Below are 26,354 nucleotides of genomic sequence, written 5' to 3' on the forward strand. Positions count from 1 at the left end.
TTATACCTTTTTGGAGACAAGCTTGAGGAGCAGAGTGATTTTTTTTTTTTTTTTTTTAAGTTGTTTCTATGGAGAGAAAAGACTTGAAGTTAAGGTGGCTACTTAACTATTTCTAACAATTTTAATTTTTTTGTCAAAGTAATACATGCACATAGATTTGGAAGAATCCAACACTATTTTTTAGTCCTCATCCCTGTGAGCAGTTAATTTCTTTTTTTTTTTTTAATGTTTTTACTTATTTTTGAGACAGAGATAGAGCATGATCAGGGGAGGGACAGAGAGAGAGGGAGACACAGAATCCAAAGCAGGCTCCAGGCTCCAAGCTGTCAGCACAGAGCCCGACGCGGGGCTCGAACTCACGGAGTGTGAGATCATGACCTGAGCTGAAGTCGGACGCTTAACCGACTGAGCCACCCAGGCGCCCCGAATTTCTACTCTTTGATCTGGTCTTCTGTTATTGCCTCTCTTGTTTCTAAGTAATACTCTTATACTGCTGACTTGGGATTTCTTCCATTGTAGATATTATCTCCTGACTACTCTGATGGACGTTACCAGCCTGGACTGTGTCTTCTCGTCCGTCCTCTAACATTTACTGGACATAGGTTCCTGAGCAAGATACTTAAACTTTATCTGCCTGGTATATGAGACAGGAATAATGATGATGATGATGATGATGATGATGATAATAATGGCCCCCAGGCCTGCCTTTAATGTTGCAGAGCAGAGCCTGGGGCAGGACTACAAATGGAGACCAGATGGCTAAATATTTAAAAGGTGTAATGAAATATTTAAAAGGTATATTTAAATATTTAAAAGGTATATACCATATACCTAAATATTTAAAAGGTTTAAATCAAGCTGCATCTTTGGCCTAGTCCCTGTCCCCACCCAGGGCCTGGAAGCCTGCCTCCTCAAGACCCAAAGTCTGAAGGCAACCTGGTCCTCGGAGCAGCCGGTAGAAGCCGGGCCTGACCTCCTGGACCCAGCCTCTGGCTCAGGCTTCCCAGGGAGCCTGGGTGGCTGGAGTCTCCTTCCAGCATAATTTTCTCGAACTTCTCTCAAGCCTAACTTTTGTGACTGAGGATTTCCAGGCATTTGTAAACCTATCCCTTCTGTGCAGCTGGGAGTCAGGGAGGTCTGGCACCCCAGGGCAGAGGCTGTGGTCTTCGTACACACACCATTTCCCTTCCTCCCCCCTTCCCCAACTCTTTCCCGTAATTCCTGTTCACTCAGCCAGTTTCCAAAATTAAAGAAAAATAACAAAACTCCTAAGAGACTGAAGAGAAAAAACAAATCTCTGTGTTTTGGTACTTTAGATAAATGGCTGTCTAAAGCACAAGCCCAGGGCAGAGGCTCCTTTTGTCTGGAAACAAAGGTGCTGAGTGCCCCAGGGGCTCGTTGGGATTCAGGAGTAAACCCCACCTGGGGTGCCTGGGGTACCTGGGGTATGGGAGATCCCGGACAGTTGTTTCTGGTACCTCTTACCTTTTTAGTGCTTTTGTTTTTGTTTTTAGTTAGAGTTTGTTTATTTTGAGAAAGATACGGAGAGCAAGCAGGGGACGGGCAGAGAGAGAGGGAGAGAGAATCCCAAGCAGGCTCCTGCGCTGCCACGTGGCAGGGTCAGGGGCAGGGTCTGGATCCTATGACCCTGGGTCATGACCGGAGCCAAAATCAAGAGTCAAGATGCTCGACTGAGCCACCCAGGCGCCCCTTAAATTTTTGATGTTCTTTAACTTTGCTGTGGCGTGGACTGTTTTCATTTGATGTGTGCTCGGCCATGAGAGGTAGAGGGTTTGCAGGTTTCGCAAATAAAACATCCAAGATGCCCAGATAAACAATGGAACGTACTTCTGCGGAAAAATGAATCATTGTTTATCTGAAATTCACATTTAACTGGGCATCTTATATTTTATCTGGCAGCCCTGTGCAGGCCCTTGTAGGACGAGACTTCGCTTCCTTAGTCTCGGGAGATATTCCTGTAGCTTTTCTTTGATAACATCCTCTCTTTGTTTTCTTTCTGTGTGTGTCTCTCTCTCTCTCTCTCTCTCTCTCTCTCTTTCTCTTTCTCTCTCTCTCTCTCTCCCTTCCTTCCTTCTTTCCTTCCTTCCTTCCTCCCTCCCTCCCTCCCTCCCTCCCTCCTTCCCTCCCTCCCTCCCTCCCTTCCTTTCTTTCTTATGTTTTATTCATTTTTGAGAGACTGGGAGAGAGAGACAGAGTGTGAACAAGGGAGGGGCAGAGAGAGGGAGACATAGAATCTGAAGCAGGCTCCAGGCTCTGAGCTATCAGCACAGAACCCAACGCGGGGCTGGAACTCAGGAGCCATGAGATCATGACCTGAGCTTAAATAAAGTTGGACGCTTAACCAACTGAGCCACCCAGGCGCCCCCGGATTGAACTTTTAATGTTTGTGCCTTGTGCCTTTCGTTGTCTGAATCTCTTTCTGCTTTCTGGGAGACACCCTCATTTCTTTGACCTGACTTGTGTATTTATTTTTTCTCATTTCAGCTTTTGTTGAAGTTATTTATTATTTCTAAAAGTTCCTTCTTCTCCTTTGGGTGCTTGTGTTCCGTAACTTCCTGCTCTTTTTTTCTTCGAGGCTACTCTCTGTGTGTATAGTCTTACATTTTCCCAGCATTTCTGTCCTCTTTTTGTTTTTTTATTCTTTATTTATCCTGGTCTCTTTCCTGTTGGAGGCTTTCTCTCTGGTCCGGCAGTCTGAGTTAAGGATGAGGCTGTGAAAAGCAGGTTGGAAGCTCTGACCTGCTTTTTGGGGGTGGGGGGTAGTTCTCTGATCGTGGAGCTGGACGTTTCATTGCAGGATCCCACTAGTCAGCATCTGGAATCTTCTCACTGGAGCTTTTGTTCCTTAGGAGACTCGTCTGTTCTCCTGCCTGGGGAATAAATGTGGCTGTTGGCATTAGGGATGGAGGAAACGAAAGACCACAGGCCGGGCTTTCTGTCCCCGACTTCACGACGGGGTGCTTTGAACCCCGAGACTGCTCCGTGACTTGGATGACCCGGCCACCCGGGGAGGGGGTTCCCCGTTGCCCTCCCCCTGGCTGCCCCAGCTTGCAGGGCGGCGGGGGATTGCACAGGGGCTCTTTAGCCACTCCTTGGACCCATTCCTCCTTCCACATGTGGTATCTCCTTCTCCGAGCCTAAGGCCTGAGCTTCTTTGAAGTTCCCTAGGACTAAAGTCCCGTCTCCACGGCAGCCTCCTGCATGACCTTGGGAAGTGACCCCGCTGAGCCAGCTGCCGCTCTCCTGTCCTCTTCCTTTTCCTAAATCTTTGTTGGTATCTTAGGCTGGGCGTGACTCCATTCTTGCTGTCCTTTCCTCCTGGGCATGTGATGTAGGTGTTTTTTGGTCAGGATGTTATTTAGAGATGGAGTTCACCCATGTGCGGTGCGGTGGTTTTCAGTGTCCTCACAGAGTTGTGTGGCCATCTCCGCGGTCACTTGGAGGACTTTCCATCCCCCGGAGAGAAGCTCTGTGCCCTTTAGCTGCCCCTCCCCAGGTCTCCCAGCGCCCCCAGCCCTAAGCAGCTGTGAGATGCTTTTGGTCTCTATGTGTTTGCCTGTTTTTATCTTCTTAAAAATACTTTCAGGGTCATCCCTGTAGGATTTCAGGAGGGAAGGGAAAGAAACTCATGAATCCAGTCAGCATTCTTTCATGGGAAGCTCTTCGCCTTGTACAAAATACCAATATACAAAAACACTCTGCCTGTTCCTCTACTTCTGTATTCCAAGGATTGGCTAAAGCACCTTCTGACAGACATAGGAATTTTACTCCACATTCTCTCTCTTTCTCTCTTTCCCTCTTTTTTATTCCCTCGTTTAATGTCTTTTCTTGACCTGAGCTTGGATCTTTTGGAACCAGGAATTGCTTAGCCTGGATCAGTTGCCTTCATGTCCTTTTTGGCTTCTGGTGATTTTCAAGTGGCTGAGGAGTGGTTGCAGAGGGGAGTTGACCCGGAGCTGGAAGGCGAGCCTTTGAATCCAGGCCCCCAAGTATCTTCTGGGTCAAGGAAACGGAGGCTGTGTGCTTGTGAAAGTAACTGCTTCCAGTCACTTAGTAAGTTTTTTTTCCCTCAAGATCCTTTTTAGGTAATCTCTACACCCAACGTGGGGCTCACATTCACGACCCTGAGATCAAGGTGCACACTCCACTGACTGAGCCGGCCTGGTGCCCCTCGGTCACCGAGTAGTTCTCACTCACATACATCGCTGTTCAGTGAACACCTCCTCCTGGGAGAGCGTTGCTAACGGGTGGCTGGAGACCACGGCCCGAACCAGTTAGGGAGAGAAGACAGACACAGTGACAGCAGCACCTTGCATAAACGGTGACCAGCACACCCGCAAGATTAGGGTCACAAGTTCGCGTGGCCTTAGGGACCGTCCTGAGTGGGCGCTGACCTCTTCTTCTTGGGGTGCCTTCCAGGGAGCCCTTGCCCCTGGTCGCCTTGCCTTCACGGCTGCCAGACCCTGGTCCTCTTTCCCGCCTCCAAGGCGGCCTCCCTTCCTGTTTCCCCGAAGAGAGGGCACCCGCTGAACTCCCCAGAGAATGGGAGGACCGTGGGTAGAGAACTCTGCAATGTGATGAGGCCTTCTTAGCCCCCTTTTGCTTTGACTTTTCTCTGAGCCCGGTCTGTCCATTCCTGTTCTTCTCCAGCTTCTCCTGGAGTGTTGGCTCCTGGGTGTAAGACTTGGGTACTGCTCCTCTGGCCGGGGCTTCTGGCCAGGGGGATTGTGCTGAGGGCTCCTGGCACGGCTTTCCTCCGTCGCATCCTGTTGTGGGTGCTCGTGCTGGCGCTCAGCCGTCCACGAGGCCCGGTGCGTGGGTCAAGGCCTGGTGTGGTGTCAGTCAGCGTGTGAACATGGTGTAGAGGCGTGGGTTGGGCCAAGGTTGGGCAAGGAGCGGTTGAGACCGCAGCCAGTCCTTGGTCATGCTTGGCTGGGAAAAAGGGCTTTGAAATTAGGAGAAAGGGTTACGGGACAGTCAGAGAGACCTCTTGAGGTGTTTTGGCCTGTGAGTTGAAATTTTGCTGCCTTTTGAGAGGAAACTGTGTCTTCGAACTCCAGGTGACCCTAGCAATGGCCGATGGTAAGACTGGAAGCACCTCCGCGTTAGGAGAAAGACCATACATTTTGAAGTGAAATAAGATGTGATAAGGAACCAGGGCCATCACCCTGTAAAGTACCTCCTTTTCCTCCAGCCAAACCATCGTCGCCTCCAGCCTTCTTCACTTTCTGGCCTCGAAAACATTTATTTGGTTTTCCTTTTTTTTTTCTGTTTTGTTTTACCATTCTAACAAATCAACAAAGAGGAAGGAAATAGCATATTTTACTATTGAAAGAAAGATTTACCTTGAGAGAGCGAGCGACCGGGGGAGGGGCAGAGAGAGAAGGGGAGAGAGAGAGAGAGAGAGAGAGAGAGAGAGAGAGAGAATCCCAAGCAGGCTCCGCACTGTCAGCACAGAGCCTGACACAGGGCTCGATCTCACGAGCCTTGAGATCATTACCTGAGCCCAAATCAAGAGTCGGATGCTCAGTCGACTGAGCCACCCGGGTGCCCTGGAGACCGCGTTTTCAATTTTTTTTGTAAGTTTATGTATTTATTTTGAGAAAGAGTCAGTGTGAGCTTTAGTGGGGGAGACGTAGAGAGAGGGGGAGAGAAAGAATCCCAAGCAGGCTCCACGTTGTCAGTGTGGAGCCCCATGTGGGGTGTGGACCCCCGAGCCGCGAGATCTTGACCTGAGCCGAAATCAAGAGTCGGACACCTAACCGACTGAGCCACCCAGGTGCTCCCCCGAAATAGCATTTTAATGCCGACGTGTCTGTGCTTTCCACGTATTATTTATTTTCATTTATGCAACAACGCAGTGCAATGGCTGTTACTCCTAGTTCCCATTTTGAACTCCCCTTTGGAGAGGGGAGAGTGATGTGAAGGAATAGACGGGAAACTCTGTGGAAGATACTTGAAATGATCGCGGGATGTCCGGTCAGAAATATCGCCCAGGTCCTTTGACTGGCTATCTCAGCTAGAAATAAAAATTAGGTTTGAACCTCCCTGAAGTGAGAGGCGTGCCCTCCTCTCCAGGTTTTCAGTTAGTAAGAGCAGGTAGCATTTTTTGCTCCTGTTATCTTTGTATACTCTTCATGTAACAATTACTTAGTTAAGATGGTAAGTTTTGTGCGGCACCTGGGTGGCTCAGTCGGTTAAGCGTCACAGTCTCACGTTTCGAGGGTTGGAGCCCCGCGTTGGGCTCTGTGCTGACAGTTCACAACCTGGAACCTGCTTCACATTCTGTGTCTCCCCCGCCCCCTGCTCCTCCCCACCCCCCTAAAAATAAGCATTATAAAAAAAAACCGTCAATTTTGTGGAATGTGTATTTTACCACAGTTAAAAAAAAATTAAATGTCTACCTTGTATACCCTGTGTGTGGGCCGTTCCTTACATTGGCCTGGTGACACATGTGGATTTTGGTGCACGTCTGGGAGATTGTTCTAAGGAAAGGGCAGAGGACTTGCTGTTTATCGTCATCAAAGTTTGGAACAGCAAACCCCGTTTACATTGCTATCGTGGAAGGAAAGACCGGCCTTGTTAGTGTCTAAAAGCATGGTGAGAGGCGTGAATAGTTCATTGATTTCCATGTGACGTGTACAACCAAACCTTTTTTTAGGGGAGACCTATTATTTTTATAGGCTGTTGTCTTATGCATGCAATTGTCAGTGACCCACGTGTCACATTACTTGCCATTGGGCAGAAAGAGACTCCCAAATAAATCATTTCACATCTTTGGCCACAAACTGGGGCCAGCTGTAGTAGCGGAAGATCATCTCTGTCATTTTGTGTGCAGAAAGCATGGAATACCTAAGCTTTGGGAAATTCCCTTCCCTCCCCTCCTCCCTCCCTCCCTCCCTCCCTCCCTCCCTTCCTTCCTTCCTTTTTTTTTTGTTTTAAAGATTTTATTTTTTTAAGCAATCTCTGTACCCAAAGTGGGGCTCGAACTCACAACTGGAGATCGGGAATCACAGGCTCCACCAACCGAACTAGCCAGGCGCGAAGTTCTATTTCTGATAAACTTTGGTTTAAAAGTCGCTAAGTCATTTTGATTAGTCAGTGGCTGACCTTGAGGCAGATTCTTGGTAAGAGGATAAAAGGGAAAATTAATCTCCACATGTAGAGAGCGATTACGTAAACGCTTTGGGAATACCGTGTTTGTAATGCTTTGGCCGGCATTGTTTGCAAGGTCAGGTGAGGAGGTTACCCATCTTCTGCTTGTCCCAGCCCCCTCTTTACACTGTAACCCCCCCCCCCCCCCCCCCCCGCCCCAGCTGGCTCTTCATTATCTCTCTCTTACTCGCTTTTATTTTTTTTTTTAATTTTTTTTTTTAAGTTTATTCATTTTTCAGAGAGAGAGAGACAGAGTATGAGCAGGGGAGGAGTAGAGAGAGAGGGAGACACAGAATCCGAAGCAGGCTCCAGGCTCCGAGCTGTCAGCACAGAGCCCGACGCGGGGCTCGAACTCACAAACCGTGAGATCATGACCTGAGCTGAAGTCGGACGCTCAACCGACTGCGCCACCCAGGCGCCCCTCTTACTCGCTTTTAAAAAACACTAACCGAAGTCCCTGGTTTCTTTAGATTTACTCTGTTTTTACCCGCTGCCCTGTTCTGTCCCAGCAGCCCATCCAGGACCTCACGTTATATTCAGTCATCACATCTCCTTAGTCTTTTCTTGGCTGTGATGCTTTCTCGGGCTCCCCTGGTTTTTCACGACCTTACAGCGTTTTGAGTAGTGGTCAGGCATTTTGTGGACTGTCCGGCAATTGGCGTTTGTCCAGGGTGTTTCTCGTGGTGAGGCTGGGGGAATGTGTTTCTGGGATAACATGTGTTCTCGCCACATCAAGGGGATGTGCTATCCATGTGAGTCCTCATGTTGATGTTGACCTTGGTCACCTGGCCCAGAGAGTGTTTGTCAGGCTCTTCCCCTAAACTTACTCTTTTCTTTCCCCTTTCCATTCCGTCCTCTTTAGAAGAAAGTCACGTAAGGAGTGGGGAGTTACTTTTCACCTTCATAAGGACGGGGCGTCTATGTAAGTTACTAAGTTATTTGGAATTCCTCTGTACAGAGTTGTCTGCTTTCTCCCATTTATATTTTCAATCTTTAAAAAAAAAATTTTTTTTTAATGCTTATTCATTTTTGAGAGACAGAATGAGACAGAGCGCAAGCGAGGGTGGGGCAAAGAGAGAGGGAGACACGGAATCCGAAGCAGGGTCCAGGCTCTGAGCTGTCGGCACAGAACCCAATGCGGGGCTTGAACTCAAGAACGGTGAGATCATGACCTGAGCTCAAGTCGGACGCTCACCCAACTGATCTACCCAGGCCACCCCCCCCCCCCGTTTTTTTTTTTTTTTAAAAGATTGAGAGTGAGAGCGTGAGCAGGGGAGAAGGGCAGAGGGAGAAGGAGAGCTCATTGCCTGAGCTGACATCAAGAGTCAGATGCTCCACCGACTGAACCACCCAGGCTCCCCTATTTTAATCATTTCTATCATTACGGACTCATGGGTTTTTATTTTATACTTTGAGATATAATCCAGCACTGCTTTACCTGTTGCTCAAATTGTACAAGCTTTGGCCACTGGGAGCTTTTTCAGTTGATCTGTGTGTTCCTTTGACAAGCCCCTGTCAATGTAGCTGTTTCGTTTTGGGGCACTTTCTTACTTACTGGCACTCCCAAGGTGCCCCAGGTTCTTCTCGTGCATTTCCTGCCAGATCGTAGAATCAGCCATTTGTCCAAGGAACCCTGGTTCCTTTTAGTGGAAAATGGTGTCAGAAACCAAGATCCGTGTACTGGGTATCCCCACTTTTGGTCTTCGCAAGGCATCTGCCCTAGCACTGGGCTCACCGTCTCAAATGACTCACTTTCCTCTTCCTCTTGTCGAACCTTTCAATAAGACTGCGCAGAGCTGGTTTGTGTCGCTTCAGGTTTTAGAAAACTACGTCAGTACAAAATCATTATTTCTTGCGTGGGGAGTTAAGCTGCTTTTTTATGTGGTCTGATCTCCGGTGTTGACACTAGATAGAAATCTGGCTAACGGGATTGAATTTAGGTTGATGATATTTTTGGTCTGTAGTTTGTATCTTTTAGTGTAGGTCCCAAGAATTTTTACAGATTTGTGAATCTTAGGGAGATAGTTAAAAACTCACTAAAATTAAATTTTGAGCATTTGGTTTTATGAAGGCAACAGAAATCGATGAAATCAAATGGACTCGGGAACTAGAGATTTGCATTTGTCTTTCCCAGTTTACAGTCTAGCCTCGATGACAGAGAATGCCAAGAGTAGTGACAGAGTTAAATGAAGGAGATTAAAGTGTAGGTGGCTGGAATAATATAACATTTACATCTTCAGGATGTAATTTCTTCTATATTTGATCTTTATGGGATACGCTATACCAGACCCACTTTCTTATTGAGTGTGGGTCTCAAAACACATGGAGGTATATATTATTATTATTTTTTTGTTCTTCACATCACGTTAATTATTGGTTGTTCTTTTTTTTTTTTTTAAATTGACTCCACGCCCAGTGTCGAGCTCAATGGGGACTTGAACTCACAACCCTGAGATCAAGGCCTGAGCTTAAACCAAGAGTCGGATGCTTTACCGACTGAGCCACCCAGGGGCCTGACTGATTTTTCTTTATTAACTAAGACTCTAAACTTAAGAGTTTTATATAATTCTTGGGGCTCCACTGGGGAGGGTTCTGAGGATTCGGAGGAGGCACAGCTCTCAGGTCTTGGCCTTCTCCAATGTCCCACCATTTCAGAGGACAGAGCCGCTGTTTGTGGGAAATGGTGCCAAGTCTGAAGTGCTGTGTGTGTGTGTAAACTGTAGTTGTGCACTGGTTTGGGGGCTGTAGAGATCAGGTGGGCTCAGGCAAGGGCAGTGCCCCTGCGCCTCTGCCCTGGGCATCTCGCCCATCCGCCTCTCTGGTTCTGACCTGGTGGGTCATTTAAGCCCCAGCCTCCAGCTCTGATCCCGACCGAGGCTCATTCCTCGGCCCGTGGGTTCTGTGTGGGACCTCCCCCCAGGCCCCTCAGTGCCAGCCTCCCCACCTGAGGGTGCTGCCCACTTACTGTCTTCCCTTCCCTCGCTCAAGTCCAGATACCCGGCGATGAGGATGGTTAGCGATCACAAACCGTTCTCCACAGTGGGTCCTGAATGCGTGGCCGGGTAGGTGTCCTGGCCATAGCGGTGGGTCTCCCGTCTGGTTGTGGGATGAGAAGAGTAGGAAACATCCCTTGAAATTCTCTGACCAGCGACCACTCCTGCTCGCTGTACTTTACGCGCTGTGTGTTTGATGATGACGACCTTCTCTCTAAATATCTAACTACCAGTCCTCCCCTGTCCCCGGGGTCGCGTGCAGGTACCGTTTGCTCACCTCTGTGTTTAGGTGGAGAATTTTCTGACACAAAGAGGTCAGAGCAAAGGGACGGTAGGTGTGGAAGGGGTATTCTGCCCTCCCACCTGTTGTCTGCGTGTTGTGTAGCTGGGACAGTAAATGCTCGGTCTTTCCACCAGGGTCTGTTAATAGAAACCAACGTGTTCCGGGGACTGTGGTATGGGTGGGTTTTGTACACTCTTGCTTGTTACTATCAGCCCAGTGACAAAGCGTGTAGGTTGGTCCGTTATTTCCTAGAGCGGCAGAAAGAAGTAGATGGGAAGTTCATCATGTCCCTCCGTGCATCCGTCCATTATTCATCGAACACCTACTCCTTACAGCTGGTAAGCGAACCATGTGGGAAAAAGTTTAAACTTCGTAATAATCAATAACGTAGAAATTGGTGTATAGTAAGTTACCTTTTTGCCACCTTCGGCATTTGCTAATAAATATGAAGTCGAGGGACAAGGAGCAACTAAAGTAACTCTGATGCATAGTGGCAGCAGCAGAAATCGGTAGAGCCTTTTGGGAAATCATTATGGGACCTTTGGTCAGATCAGAATTTGGGGACTCCTGCGTTCCTCTTTTCAGAGACTTAGAATATTCGTAACTAGCTGGCTGCCGAAAGGAAGTCTGTTCAGTGTAGAAAAATCCAGCTTTTCCTGGGTGTGCTTACTTCAGCCTTGTGTTTGTGAAAAGCCTAATAAGATCCTATGAAGCCGCGTGTATTTCACAGTGTGTAAAATGCTGCCCGAAGGTTTTCAGGGTTTTCCCAGAGAAAGTGAGTGTCACCAACATAACACAGTCGGGACTCAGGAGGAACAGGTTGGGAGGGAACACTTGGTCATATGGTTGGGGGAACCAAGCGGAAAACCGGCAATTTAGAAAGAGGACTCTTCAGGTAGAATTAGATGGCAGAGTTCTGTGAATGTGCGCTGTGGCCGGGATCCTGGGAGCTGCTGCTCTTGCCCTTTGAACAGAGGTAGATGCAGAGTCTGACGGGACCCACGGGGGAGGAGGGGAGAGCCAGGGAGTCGGGGGAAGCCTGGTGGCCTCCTGGCGGTGCTGCGGGGTCCACGGGAGGGAAAGATGGCCGGTCGGGGAATGAAATTCTGCTGCAAGGCCACGGGCAGTGGGAAAGGACACAGGCGATGGAACGGGCACGAGGCAACGGGGACTGGGAATGGGCCGTCGTACGGAGTGTTTTGTAGCTGCGAGGCACCTGCTTGATGTCATTTAGTAGCTACATGCTATTAAATGATTGTATGTGTCTTCATGAAACTGTTTTGAAATTATTGTAAATTGCAGAAAAGTTGCAAAAATAACGCAAAGAGTGTCTATGTGCCCTTTTCCCAGATTTCCCTAACCACCTTGCATAATTGTAACACTGATCCAAACTGAACAATTACCATTGATCTAACACTACTGACGATTATAGGCTGTACCCCAATCAGCAGTTTTGGGACTGACTGTGGAGGACAAGACGTGCGCAGTTTTCTTCCTCTCCAGCCTCTCGTGTACAGTCAGAATTGCGTTTTCCCATTAACTTCAGCTAGTTCTTTTCTTCCCTCTGTCTTCTGCATGCCGATACTACTCACCGTGATGTAGTTAGGCTCTTTCTTACAGTTGCTCTTTCATTTGGGGCCTCCCATCATTCCTGGTTGTCTTCCCTGCCTCCATTTTCATACAGTAAAGTTCTCTGGGTTTTAATAAATGCATAGAAGTATGTGTCCACCCCCAAAATTGTGATGCAGAGTAGTGTCTTCCCCCCCCCCCGCCCCCAAATTCCTTCCTGCAGCCCCTGGATTGTAGCAGTGGTATCAGGAGAGTGGATCGCAGAGGGGCCGGCAGGGATCCGGAGGTACAGAATTTGTCCCAGCGATCCGAGTCCTTGACTAAAAGCAGCATGCCAGGAACCCGAAGAGGTCTCCCCTGGTGCCTGCCGTCTCTGAGGCCAATTGCAGGGAGAAGAAGGGACAGAGCAGGAAAGAGGGAAGGGGGAAGGTGAGGAACCACCTCTGTCCTCTGGCAGCGTGGGAGTCAGCAGTGTGGAAGAGAGCATCGTGAAGCTGAGTGAGACGGGGGAGGTAGGGCTCCCGGGGGGATAAGTGCAGGGGTCTGCTCTCTGCCCTGGAGATCGTCTTGGCCGCTGGAGAGGCCTCCGTGGGCCAAGCAAAGGAAACCTTCATGGCTGAGCTTTCAGCGCTTGGATCTAAGGGTGACCTTCTTTAGGGGGGTGACGCGGGACGTGGTCCAAGGATTGCAGGTTGAGGTTTGGGAAGGGCTGAGGTTTGTAGAGGCCCTTTGCTTATGTGGAGGGACGTTCCCCTGGCTGTTCCTGCAGGGCTGGGGAGAGGGGACGGGCCAGGAGGGCAGGGAGGAACCTGCTGGCATAGCCTTGAGGACAGTGCGGATGTGCAGGAAAGCTGCTGTGTTTTATTCTTGTATCTCCCAAGGTTGTGCCCTGATTAAGTGGTGCTGTGTTTATATTTCCAGAAGGGTTTTGAACTTTCACATCAGTTCTATTTCACATCGGGAACATCCAGTATTAACTGAAGAAGGAAACAACACTTCCTTGGCCAGAGTATCTGCGGATCGAGAATTAATGCAAGGATCACACTGAGATTAATATGAGGATTTAGTGAAACAAGTGAACATCTATTCTGGATAAATAGCAACCATATCTACTAATTTCTTGTCAATTCATCCAGAATCAACAAAACATACATTCTGTTCTTTTCACCCTGTGTGTAAAGTGTCTTTTCACACACCACATGGTACCCTGGTGTAGGCTGTGTAGAAAATGTTCTTCTGCCCTTGGGGGGGGGAGTGGTGGGTGCATAACCAGACCCCCAACCAGTGCAGAAAGGTGGGAGGTGGTGATGCCACAGGTCACACTTCCACCCTGTGGCTGCAGAAGAACCTGTAGACCTACCAGGTGCTCTGGCTTATTGTTAAGATTCATCAGGGTCTGATGAGTGTGGAGGAAAAAGGTAGAATGAACATTTTCCTTTAGCATCTTGTCACTTGCAGGGAGCCTTCAAATGGCATGTAATTCTTAAGAGATTCTCCGTAGATCGATTTGTTACTGCTTGGTTTTCTTCAGAGCTGTGCACACTTTGGTGTGTACATGTGTGTATATGTGTGTGTGGGTGTTTTTATTACGATCATTTTTTTTCATGTTCTATTTTTTGAGAGAGATGGGGAGAGCGTGAGTTGGGGAGGGGCAGAGAGAGACAGAGACCGAGGATCTGACACACTGACAGCAGTGAGCCCGACGTGAGCCCGATGCGGGGCTTGAGCCCAGGAACCTTGAGATCATGACCCAAGCCGAGATCAGGAGTGGGGCGCTAACCTACTGAGCCCCCCAGGGGCCCCAAGGCAGAGGTTCTTAACAGCTGCTCCAGGGACTGAGCTGATCAGATTTTTTCCCTTTCTTTGAAACACCACAAAACAGACATCTGTTCCCAGCTGGTTTAGGCCAAGTGCATAAGTGCGGGGCCGACCTGTGTAACTGAACCTGCTTGGTATTTGGAATGGAATTGCAGTGAGAAAATATTTTTCTTTTATAAGCAATTCAGATTCAAGTGGGACGGATAGAAGTGGAAGGCAGAAGGTCAGTTGAGGATAAAGGGATGTGATTTCTTTCTTTCTTTCTCCCCTTCCCTTTTTCTTCCCGTTTTTTTTTTTTCCTTCCTTTTGTGGATGGGAGATATAATGGTGGGGAGCCCAGAGAATACTAAAGGTGAGAGAGGTGCTGTTGATAGAGGAAGAACCAAAGGTCTGCAGGCTAGGATAATGGGGAAAATGTGGGCAGCCAGGAGAAAGCAAGTTCCATTTATGTCTTTGAAGACTTGGTAAAAACCAGGAGTGCTAGATTCATTTTCTAGGAGGAACAAATTGAATGCGAAACACTGCTTAATGTTAACGTGTTGTAAGAATGTTATATATATGTATATATAATATATATTAACATGTATGTTATATATATTTACGTTTAGTTTGGGGGGAGAGAGAGAGAGAGAGAGAGAGAGAGAGAGAAAGAGAGAATGAGTGGGAGCGGGGCAGAGAGAGAGGGGGACAGAGGATCCAAAGCAGGTTGTGTGCTATCAGCACGGAACCCAATGTAGACGGGGCTCAAACTCAGGAACCATGAGATCAAGACCTGAGACCCAAGTCTGTCGCTCACCCAACTGAGCCCCCCCAGGCACCCAAGAACATTTTGTATTTGAAGGAAAGGTAAGGGGGTTAGAAATATATGTTAGACTCATTACTCTGTTGAATTATTTCTTTAAAAAGGGCTTCAGTGTCCGCACAGTGCTAGAAAATAGTGACAAATGTGGTCTCCCCAAAAGAATAACAGACGTTGTATTATTTTAGTTGTTCTATGGAAAGTTTGTATAATACCTACAAGGTGGTCAGTATATACTAGGATTATGATGATTCAGAGTTTACTGGTTTTCATGAAAGAAAAGGTTAGTTTCCGCATTTAAACGGGAAATCCGATGTGTTTTCACTGCTCAGATTGACTTTGCATATCCGTTTTGGAGGCAGAACCTGGACCGGGCCAGGCCTGGATTTAGGCCGGGTCAGGTTCGTGTAGGCACATCCCTGGGGATTATCTGAAGTTAGTGTTCCCTGGGAAGGTGACACCTGGGCCTTTTACGCTGCCATTCTCTAGTTTAAAACTGGGAAACTGCTCCACGAAGAAGTGTCTTTTATCGGAAAGTGTAAGAAGTATGATGAAGGGGTGAAAAAGGTTTTCTTAAATCTTTCTTTTGACTTGGTGACTTTGGACTTTTGCCAACAAAGACGAACTAGCTTTCTATAATTTTAGGGCTTTGGTAACAAAGGAAATGTTTGGTCTGTGTCATAGGAGAGAATCAAGTGATCATGTGACAGACCCGAGTTCTTTCAATTTCCTTTTTTGTAAACAGGCCTCGCATTCTCCCTGCAGATACTTTCACTGTCTTTGGGTGAAAGGGCATTCTACATTAAGCGCAAATGCTGTTAGTGAATTATAGGTTATTTATATGGGGTTTAGGTTTAAATTAAAAGACTGTTAGTGCCTTTGAAGGAAGGTATGTTTTATAGAGTACAAATGAAATGAGAGGCATTGTTACAATAAAGCTAATTCCGTCTGATAATCAAGCTGTGCAGGGAAAGAGAAGCTAAAGTCAGTCCTTTCTCTATTACCTTTCTTTTATAAAAGATCACCTATTTAGAGAGAGAGAGAAAGAGCGAGCTGGCGAGGGGCAGAGGGGAGAGAGAGAATCCCAAGACCCCGTGCTGCCTGCGCAGAACCCAGCCTGGGGCTCGATCTGACGACTGTGAGATCATAACCTGAGCCCAAATTAAGAGTCGGATGCTAACCCAGTGAGCCACCCAGGTGCCCCTATTACCTTTTAAAAGAGAAGTCTGAAATTTACTTTTGTAACATTCTCAAAACAGTGGTACCTAGGAATTGGGGTGAAAAATGGTGAACACTTTCAAATGTAAACCTCACTCTTTGTCCCTGATGTAACTGGGGAGTGAAGAGGGAGTGAAACATTTTCTTCCCCTCCAAGCGGAAAATTTGCTCTGGCCTTCCTGAATGCGGGAAGGGAACGGCTAAGAGGCCCGCGTGATTGTGGGGATGGAAAACATTTCTGTAAACCATACAAGAAGTGTGAAGTTACAGAGAGCGGGATTCATTACATGATTCTACAAGCCCGCAGAGGTGAGGCCTTAACATGACTCTACAAGCCCGCAGAGGTGAGGCCACCGCCGGGTGAGCTTAGGTTTCTGGCAGCACGGCTGCTCCTGTGGGGCCCTGCCCTCACGCTGTCCTGCCTGTCCTGGGTCCTCACCCTTCACATCCTTCAGGTGAACTAGGAGGGCCGACTCCTGGTTTTCAGAACCACTGCTAATTCCCTCTTACCTCTTTGAAATGTCCCATTACTTCACCCTCAAGTTCACCCTCTTCCCGCAAGAGAAAGCGACACAGGTGGACAGGAGAGCAGGGTGTGTGGGCACATTACTGCAGAGAACGAGTGGCTCCTGTGTCAGGAATGTCTTCTCCCCCACCCCGGGGTTCCTCTCTGGGGTTTTCCAAACCTTAACTCTGCTTTAGTTGGGCGGATAGGAAAAGATACGGGCAGCGTGGTGGGCACCATCCTCCAGCCCGAATGGCAGGTCCCTGTCATGTAAACTGGAGAGGAAGAGGGTGAGATCCCTTTACTAACCTTCCAAGGATTCCTGGGTACCTGCCAGTTACATTGCGGATCTGGGCTGTCATTTGTTCAACGAGCTTTGTTTCACGCAGGACCTTTTATCCTTTCTTGGGATTGCGTGTCCCGGGCCCATCACCCGTGGGTATTTGAATGGCCTCTTGCGTTCTTTTTGTTCCTGAGCCGACTGCCCTCTGGGACGAAAGATGCGGAACTGGATGATGTGTTTTGTTTACCCAAATTACAGGAGGAGGGCACGTGTCATAAATCCCGCGTCACCGTAAAAAAGGGATGGGGAGACCGAGCCAGAGCCTAGTCACCACCAGGGACATCTAGAGCCTGGGTCCAAGCTTTGGATAAGTGGTGACTTAAAAAAACCGTTTTCAGGGGCTCCTGGGTGGCTCAGTCGGTGAAGCGTCCGACTTCGGCTCAGCTCATGATCTCATGGTCCATGGGTTCGAGCCCCGCGTCGGGCTCTGTGCTGACAGCTCGGAGCCTGGAGCCTGTTTCAGACCCTGTGTCTCCCTCTCTCTCTGCTTCTCCCCTGCTTGTGCTCTCCCTCTCTCAAAAATAAACAAACATTAAAAAAATTAAAAAACAAAACAGTTTTCAGACCGTTTCACCTCCAGTGGGAGTTGGGTGGTAGTTCATGATTCTGTGTCTTGAGTTCTTTAAGAACCTCGATCTATAAACGTTGATCAATATGGTTGGTAAAGTTCGACCACAGGGGACGGATGCTTTGCTAATGGTGATTTGATGGTGAGTTTTCATTTGTAACTGTAGTTTGCTGCTTAAAAATAACAGTAGTGACATTCAGGGATTATTCCTAAGTGGGTGGACTGTTTCGTGGGTATCATCTGGCAGATGGAGTTTGCATTTCCTGTATTTTGCAGTTTAAATGTTCAATTTCATTCTAAAAGGAAGACCGTAATCACAGACTTGCCTCGTCATGGATATTTTCACAACGATATTAGCCTAGAACTGTTGCTGTTTTCTTCCCTCCGCACCTTTTATCTGGGCTCTAGTTTGATGCTGGGGATAAACCGTTCCCTGTCCAGTCCCACAGGCACCTATCTGAGACAGTGCTGGCCCGGGTGTTTTCTTCTGGGCTAAGCCGACCATCTAGGGAAAGTGCGGTGACTTTCTTAGTTCTGTTCTGAGACATGTGAACGCAAGGTGAGTTGTTCTTTAGCTCATCCCTGTCGAACCTGCGCGTTGATTTCATCTGTATGATTTTTTTCTTTCTTTTTTTTTTTTTTTCAAATTTTTATTTAAATTCTAGTGAGTTAACATACAGTGCAATGTCGGTCTCAGGAGGAGAATTCAGTGATTCATCACTTCCATTCACCATCCAGAGCTCATCACAACAAGTACCCTCCTTAATACCCATCACCCGACTTCATCTTTTTTTTCTTTTTTTAAGTATTTTTATTTTTATTTTTGAGAGAGAGACTGAGCGTGAGTGGGGGAGGGGCAGAGAGTGAGGGACACACAGAATCCGAAGCAGGCTCCAGGCTGCCGAAGTGGAACGCTTAAACGACTGAGCCACCCAGGTGCCCCGGATTTCATCTTTAATAGTAGTTTTTCCCATCCAGATTATTAGAAGGGTTTGGATGTGTCCCACAGTGAGTGACCAAGCTGAGGGGGATGTCTTAGTACTGCTGATGGATTTGTGGTTTATGTGAATTTTCACGGGGATGCATATTGTCACCTCAGTAGAAATTCTACCTTGACCCCGGTATAGTTATTTTTGCTAGGAATGCACGATCTTTTACAGATGATACACCCCACCCAAAAAAAGTCATTAAATACTTTAGTAAAATGTGGAAGACAATCTGTCAGTGATTTAAAGCAGATTTTAATGAGGAACAGCTGTTAAGTATTGAAAAGGAAAGAGTCTAACTCTGGAAAACAGTATGGAGGTTCCTCAAAAAACTAAAAATAGAACTACCCTATGACCCAGCAATTGCACTACTAGGCATTTATCCACGGGATACAGGTGTGCTGTTTCGAAGGGACACGTGCACCCCCATGTTTATAGCAGCACCATCAACAATAGCCAAAGTATAGAAAGAGCCCAAATGTCCATCGATGGATAAATGGATAAAGAAGATGTGGTATATATATACAATGGAGTATTACTCGGCAATCAAAAAGAATGAAATCTTGCCATTTGCAACTATGTGGATGGAACTGGAGGGCATTATGCTAAGCGAAATTAGAGAAAGACAAATTTCCTATGACTTCATTCATATGAGGACGTTAAGACACAAAACAGATGAACATAAGGGAAGGGAAGCAAAAATAATACAAAAACAGGGAGGGGGACAAAAACATAAGAGACTCTTAAATATGGAGAACAAACAGAGGGTTACTGGAGGGGTGTGGGAGGTGGGATGGGCTAAATGGGGAAAGGGCACTAAGGAATCTACTCCTGAAATCATTGGTGCACTATATGCTAACTAACTTGGATGTAAATTTTAAAAAGTAAAAAAGAAAGTTAAAAAAAAAAAAAAGGAAAGAGTCTAGGAATATGTATCTATACATCAGGCTGATTCTTCCATGGAATGTTGCCTAAAATTAGCTATGGCCCCCTTCCCTTCTACATGGGTTTTTTTGTTTCCTATTTTTCCTCTCTTCCTGGTTGCTTGCCTCCATCCACTGCAGGGAGAGGGAATAGGCCCTTAGAGATTCCCTTCCTTCCTGAGGATCCCAGAGCTAGTGAGTGACGGGGGCTGGGTCTAGGTCCGGCTTCCGGTTAGAAATCCAGTGTGCTCGTGCCTGACTTTGTGGCGTGGTAGTCATGTAGCATTTATGGTGTCACAGTGAGTGAGACATTGCCATCTTCAGTCAGCTGACAGGCTAGTAGGAACGAAGAGACAAACGTATGCCGTGCCGCATACCAGAAAATACTGGAAACAGGTGGAGTGCTCTGGGGTTCAGGCAGGAGAGAGATCTCTCTCACAGTGGAGTTACATCTGATTACATGTCCTCTGCAGGTGGGCAAAGGGTGCCCTTTAAAGACCCCAAGCATTTCACGTGTTTGTAATCGATCCTTCATCTGTAGTAATGGCCGTGACTGTCCATTTTCCTAAAACCGTGTCCTCCTACTGCCCAGGGCGTTGCTGACATTCACAGAACATTCTCCGCCCCCATCTAGCCCCAGTGCAGAGGAGAAGACCTCCCTTCTCCCAGGCTCTGCCACACCCTGGGGTCCATGTTGCTCCACGCTGAGAACAATGTCATGGCAGGGTCATCCTCAGCCGCCACAGCCACGTGGACCACTGTGCTGGATGAGTGGCAATCAGGAAATAGCTGTGTGTTACCTTAACCACTAAAAGCAGTGAACCAGAGAGGGAAAAAGAAGGGACGTTATACTTTTCTGCCAGGAGAGTATTTTTTTCCCTAACATAATAGAGGAAAGTAGGATTCAATAAAAACGGATGGAATAAGCTCCTTAGGATTTTTTTTTTTTCTTTTAAATATCTCAGGTGGAACTTTATTAGCAGTAGACATTATGTGATGGGTTGGGATGCTCCTTTGTTCCTTGGGCGGGTTGAGATCTGTAATTGGTTTTTGGGGGGTTTTTTTTTATTGTCATATATTCCTTTTAATGGAAGAGGCCAAATGTGGTGGTGACTATAATCGCGCTAATTTTGCCAGGAGAATCGAATGGTGTAGAGATCGAAATAGGTTCGGGAATAGCTTTTTGTGAAGACAGTGTGATGAGTCCAGTGATGCATGGCAAGTTTTCTGGGTGTTACGTCGAAACCTACTCTTCATGCCGTCCCTGTTCCAGTCAGCTTCCCTCTTGTTAGAGAGGTGCCATGCTGGGAATGCTCTGTGGCATTCTGGAGAAATCAGTTTGAAGCTGTGATTACCCAGGTTTTACCCATGTTCTCTGGATGTTTGTTCACTCAGAGTCCCCTCGCTGTAAGAAGGGTAGTTATCAACTTGCTCTTTCTTCGGTCATCGTCACTGTGTTTGTGTAAATCCTATAGGGATATTTATCCCATCGTTACAAGTTTTCCTTGCTGATGGAATTGTTTCTGTTCGCTTAACAGAACATCTGATCAAATTCATGACCATGGGGGATATGAAGACCCCAGACTTTGATGACCTCCTGGCAGCATTTGACATCCCAGACATGGTCGATCCGAAAGCAGCTATTGAGTCTGTACACGAGGACCAGGAAAGCCACATCAAGCAGAACGCCCATGGCGATGAGGACTCCCACACACCGTCCTCTTCCGACGTGGGCGTCAGCGTCATCGTGAAGAACGTTCGGAACATCGATTCCTCCGAGGGCGCCGAGAAGGACGGCCACAATCCCACTGGCAACGGCTTGCACAACGGGTTTCTCACCGCGTCCTCTCTCGACAGTTACGGCAAAGATGGATCGAAGTCCTTGAAAGGAGATGCGCCTGCCTCGGAGGTGACTTTAAAAGACTCCACGTTCAGCCAGTTTAGCCCCATCTCAAGCGCTGAAGAGTTTGACGACGACGAGAAGATCGAGGTGGACGACCCACCGGACAAAGAGGACGTGCGTTCCGGTTTTCGGGCGAACGTGTTGCCGGGGTCGGCCGCCCAGCAGGACTATGACAAGCCAAAGGCGCTCGGAGGGGACGGTTTGAGCAAAACTGGAATCTCTCCTTCAGGCAATTTAGATAAAAACAGAGTCGTTAAGAGAGAGACAGAAACAAATTCCCTAAATCTGAGTGTTTACGAACCTTTCAAAGCCAGAAAAGCAGAGGATAAGCTGAAGGAAAACTCTGAAAAGGTGCTTGAAAACCGGGCCCACGATGGGAAGCTGAGCTCGGAGAAGAGTGAACCCAGCCTCGGCAGCGTCGCACTGTCGAGGTCAAAGCCATCGTCCAAGCTGTCCTCGTGTATAGCTGCAATAGCAGCACTTAGTGCTAAAAAGGCTGCTTCCGACTCCTGCAAGGAACCGGTGGCCGAATCACAGGGGGCCTCTCCGTTACCTAAAGAAGCAAACGATAGTCCCAGAGCCATGGAGAAGTCTCCTGAATCCCAGAGCCTCATCGACGGGACAAAGAAAGTGTCCCTGAAGCAGCCTGATAGCCCCAGGAGCATCTCCAGTGAGAACAGCAGCAAGGGGTCTCCATCCTCTCCCGCAGGGTCGACACCAGCAATCCCCAAAGTCCGCATAAAAACCATTAAGACGTCTTCTGGGGAAATAAAGAGAACAGTGACGAGGGTGTTGCCAGAGGTCGATCTCGACTCTGGAAAAAAGCCTTCCGAGCAGGCGGGGCCCGTGATGGCGTCTGTGACGTCTCTCCTGTCCTCTCCGGCTTCGGCTGCCGTCCTCTCCTCCCCGCCCAGGGCGCCTCTGCAGTCGGCGGTGGTCACCAACGCAGTCGCCCCTGCGGAGCTGACCCCCAAACAGGTCACCATCAAGCCCGTGGCAACCGCCTTCCTCCCAGTGTCCGCCGTGAAGACGGCGGGATCCCAAGTCATTAATTTGAAGCTCGCTAACAACACGACGGTCAAAGCCACGGTCATATCTGCTGCCTCTGTTCAGAGCGCCAGCAGCGCCATCATCAAAGCCGCCAATGCCATCCAGCAGCAAACCGTTGTGGTGCCGGCATCCAGCCTGGCCAACGCCAAACTCGTGCCAAAGACTGTGCACCTCGCCAACCTTAACCTTCTGCCTCAGGGCGCCCAGGCCACCTCCGAGCTCCGCCAAGTGCTAACCAAACCTCAGCAGCAAATAAAGCAGGCAATAATCAATGCAGCAGCCTCGCAACCACCCAAAAAGGTGTCTCGGGTCCAGGTGGTGTCCTCCTTGCAGAGTTCCGTGGTGGAAGCTTTCAACAAGGTGCTGAGCAGCGTCAACCCGGTCCCAGTTTACATCCCCAACCTCAGTCCTCCTGCCAACGCAGGCATCACGTTACCGACCCGCGGGTACAAGTGCTTGGAGTGTGGCGACTCCTTTGCCCTGGAGAAGAGTCTGACCCAGCACTACGACCGACGCAGCGTGCGCATCGAAGTGACGTGTAACCACTGTACAAAGAACCTCGTTTTTTACAACAAGTGCAGTCTCCTTTCCCACGCCCGCGGGCACAAGGAAAAGGGGGTTGTGATGCAGTGCTCCCACTTGATTTTAAAGCCAGTCCCAGCCGATCAGATGATTGTCTCTCCGTCGAGCAATACTTCCGCTTCGTCCTCTGCTCTTCCAGGCTCCGCGGGAGCCGGCACACACACTGTAACGAAGATTCAGGCTGGCATCACCGGACAGTCATATCCGCTCCCTCCAGCACACCCATCATTCCAGCTATGCCTCTAGACGAAGACCCATCCAAGCTCTGTAGGCATAGTCTGAAATGTTTGGAGTGTAACGAAGTTTTCCAGGACGAGACGTCGCTGGCCACACACTTCCAGCAGGCTGCAGATACGAGTGGACAAGTAGAGTATCCCTTACGTTTTGGTGTTTCGGTGACAGATCTGTAGAAATGAGTGCTCTAGACGATGCCCTTGATTTTCGGGGTGGGAACGCAATTAAATGGGAGTGCACGTGTGTGTGTGTGTGTGTGTGTGCGCGTGCGCGCGTGTGTGTGCGTGTGCGCGAGCGCACGAGGGAAAGGATTGTCTTCGGAGGCTTGAACAACGTTGAAATAACGAGTCTCGTTTTACAAACAACGTCTTTGGAAGACGAGGTCTTTTTTGACAGAAACTCTCTGTACGAGTTGAGTTACGGCGCCTTAGATGTGGGATAAACGCGCTCTTAATTGTTGGGTCACCGGTATATGTGTGGGAGGTCTGACGTGGGGCCAATTGTAGTAGCCTGCCATTGTATCAGGTGTTCAAATCAGGTTACATCGCCAGCGTTCCTGGTTGTTAATGACAGTTCGGGGATTAAAAAAAATTCCTGTTACTTATAATTACTGCCTTTTACAGTTAAACAGACTTACCGGTACCCACTTAACATGGTGTGCCTGCTTACGAGAGACGCTGGTCCAGAAGTACGTTCAGTAATAGTCCCCAGTATGATGAAAAAGTGGAAAACCATCTCCGCTTGAACAGAATGCCTTCGCGTTTCCTCCTAGCTTTTCATTTTCATTTTTATTTATTTATTATCTTTTGGGGTGCTGAGGTGTAGGTTGATGTTGGTGACATGCAGGTCACAGTGGACGTCAGTGGGCCCTTTTATCTCCTATCATCGTCTTCTCTCCACGAGCCACCATTTGGCCAAGGGATCGATCAGTGCGTTTTACAGATACGCGATACTTATCATTTGGAACTAACGGAACGTGTTGAATGAACCAAATTCAGGCTAGAGAGACTGTATGGTTTATTGTCCAAACGAGGAAGCTCATGAAATTGGAAGGGGGTGCTAGTTTGCGCCACTACTGGCTCGAACTTCTGTTTGTGAAGACCCACGGGTGATCCGCTTTGCTTTGTTTGCCGCTGTCTTGTCGCCTGAGGTTGATGCTGTGCTCCAGAGGTCTCAGAGCCGCCGCGATCAGTTTCCTCAAGGGCCGCTGCTGAGTTCTTTGTAGGGTTTGAGTCTGGGGAGCAAAAGATCAAGAATACCTCAATAATTTTTTGTTCTCTGGATTTGCAGTTTAGTGGAGGTGGAAATGGTAGAGAGTTTTGAGAGCATCCTTGCAGCATTGGACGTTACGTGTCCTCGGCCCAGACAGTGGAGCACTCCACAGAGCGGCCGACTAGTTCGGGCAGGCGGCGGCTGACATAGCTCTTCTACTGTGTCCTTGTGACAGCGCCTGGGGTCTTTCTGGGTGCCCTCTGACCTCGTCACTGCTTCATCAGAAGGGCCCTATTTCTTCGCGTCTTAAAAGGATAGAGTTAAAAAAAAAAAACCAAACCCATTTCTTTCATTCTGTTTGTTCTCTTGCCTTGTTTCTACGTCCGCTGGTGCTCTCCGTGGGGTGGCAGGGTGAGTCCTGGCTTCACAGGGTTCTCCTCACGTCTCGCCTCACCCGTGTGTGCTGGTCAGGATCTGGCATTTGGAGCCGCCCTCCCGTAGTCTGTTCTCTTGGGGAACCTTTGTTTTCTCGGAAGGGGAAAGGATGTGGGCTCAGAGAAAGGACTTTCCCTTCTTCCGTGTATCCCCCTAGTTTTTGTTCTCCGTTGACCGTTGAGGCTCACCAGCCAAACTAGCGTCAAACTGGGGTGGAGATTTCCCTCGGAGAAGGAGATTTACATCTTCTGTGTGTGTGTGTGTGTGTGTGTGTGTGTGTGTGTGTGTGGTTGCTTTGCCTCGACTTCTGCGTTTTGCTGGGACAAGTGTGTAGAGTAGCTCACGTGTTTCACCTGGAATACTTCGGAATGAGTCATGGCAGAATAGCTAACTCTAGGGCCAAATATGCACTGAGCTGAACGTTCCCCTTATTCCGCTCCCCCCCCCCCCACTGCCCCCTGTTGTCTTTTCTTTCCCCACGTCTGCCTGGCTAAGTGTCCACTCAGCTCATATTTATACTCGGAAGCCTCGGCTGCCTGCACATCCAGGCGTGACTGGTTGGCAACATAAACGTGTCCCATGGTCTCCTCCTCCTGTTCCCCATCTCCCCTTCTCTTACTGGAGTCCTTGCCCAGAAGGCCCCCCTTCTTCATCGCCTTTCTTCTCCGACTAGGCCAGAGGACGGTTCTCCCGCAGACCCAGGCGGCCAGCCTTGTCTCTCGCTCGGCGGCCCAGCCTGCGCGGTGGTCTGTGGGAACGTTGCCGCTTCGTCAGCGCTCGGTTTAATTAAGCCCACCCCGAGTCTGTTCCATAGTCCGGGACGTTGGTAAGATCCCTATGGCTGTTGCTGTGCTGGCCTCAAATGCAGCGGGAGCCAGGAGGGGTCCTCACCCATTGCTGTCACCGGTGCGGGTTCAGGTGACCCTGGTGGGAGAGCTGGGGGCCGCAGACGGGAAGAACAAAAGAGAGAAGAGGGAAGGTTCTTTGTTGTGTCTTCTCCGCTTTGCCGTTCACGAGACTCTTGGCCAGTTCACAGTTTGTGGACTTCCGTTGGGAAAAAACAGTCTGGCTGTGTGAACCGGCCCCTCCCTGAGAAGGGCACTTAACACACGTCTTCTAACAAAATGTGGAAGCTGAGCTAATGGCACCTCAAGTACCAGTCTCTCTCCCGAACCCCGTCTTTCCCCTCTTGCCTGCCGCGGCCAGGTATTTAAAACGTGTACTTTCCTCTTCTCTTCTGACCTCCACGTTCTTGGTGATCCACCCGTGAACTGAGAGAGTGGACTGCCTCCCCCGAGTAGGGAACCCCCTGTGGCTCCCACCCCGGCCCTTGCTTCTGGAATGGGAATCCAACGGGAGGTTAGCCCTGTGCCTGCAAGCTGCCGGCTTTCTCTTCTGGCTTTCCCGAGCCCTTCCCCGGGCAGGGTTCCCCCCCGCCTGCACAGCAGTCTTAGTTAGGGAACCGTCCACAGCCGACTCCTGCACTGACCCTACTGCCGCCGTTGATTTTGAAGGTTCAAGGGCGCGACTGTGGGCTCTCGCAGGACTAACAGGTCCACGACTCCTCACTCATCGCCTGCCAGCTTTTGACTTGACCAGGCCTAGAGACAGGTGTACTACTTCACGAGCAGCGGGAATGTCCTTCCTGCCCTCCTCCCTACCCTCCCCCCCCCCCCCCCCCCCCCCCCCCCCCCCCCGCCTCTACTTATAATTACCATAATCATGTCAAAGTTTTACCTGATTACTGCTCCAGTGCT

At 48.8% G+C, this 26,354-nt stretch overlaps 1 protein-coding gene across 1 annotated transcript in view; it reads left to right on the forward strand.

The window, feature by feature from the left end:
- Positions 1-26,354, forward strand: part of ZNF532 (zinc finger protein 532) — a 109,939-nt gene that overhangs the window by 28,342 nt on the left and 55,243 nt on the right. The window contains 2 exon segments of the mRNA XM_042910029.1: positions 20,720-22,909; positions 22,912-23,081. Coding sequence (XP_042765963.1) covers positions 20,737-22,909; positions 22,912-23,081 — 2,343 coding nt within the window. The 5' untranslated portion in view covers positions 20,720-20,736.

This window comes from Panthera leo, chromosome D3 (assembly GCF_018350215.1).
Source record: "Panthera leo isolate Ple1 chromosome D3, P.leo_Ple1_pat1.1, whole genome shotgun sequence".
NCBI lineage: Eukaryota > Metazoa > Chordata > Mammalia > Carnivora > Felidae > Panthera > Panthera leo.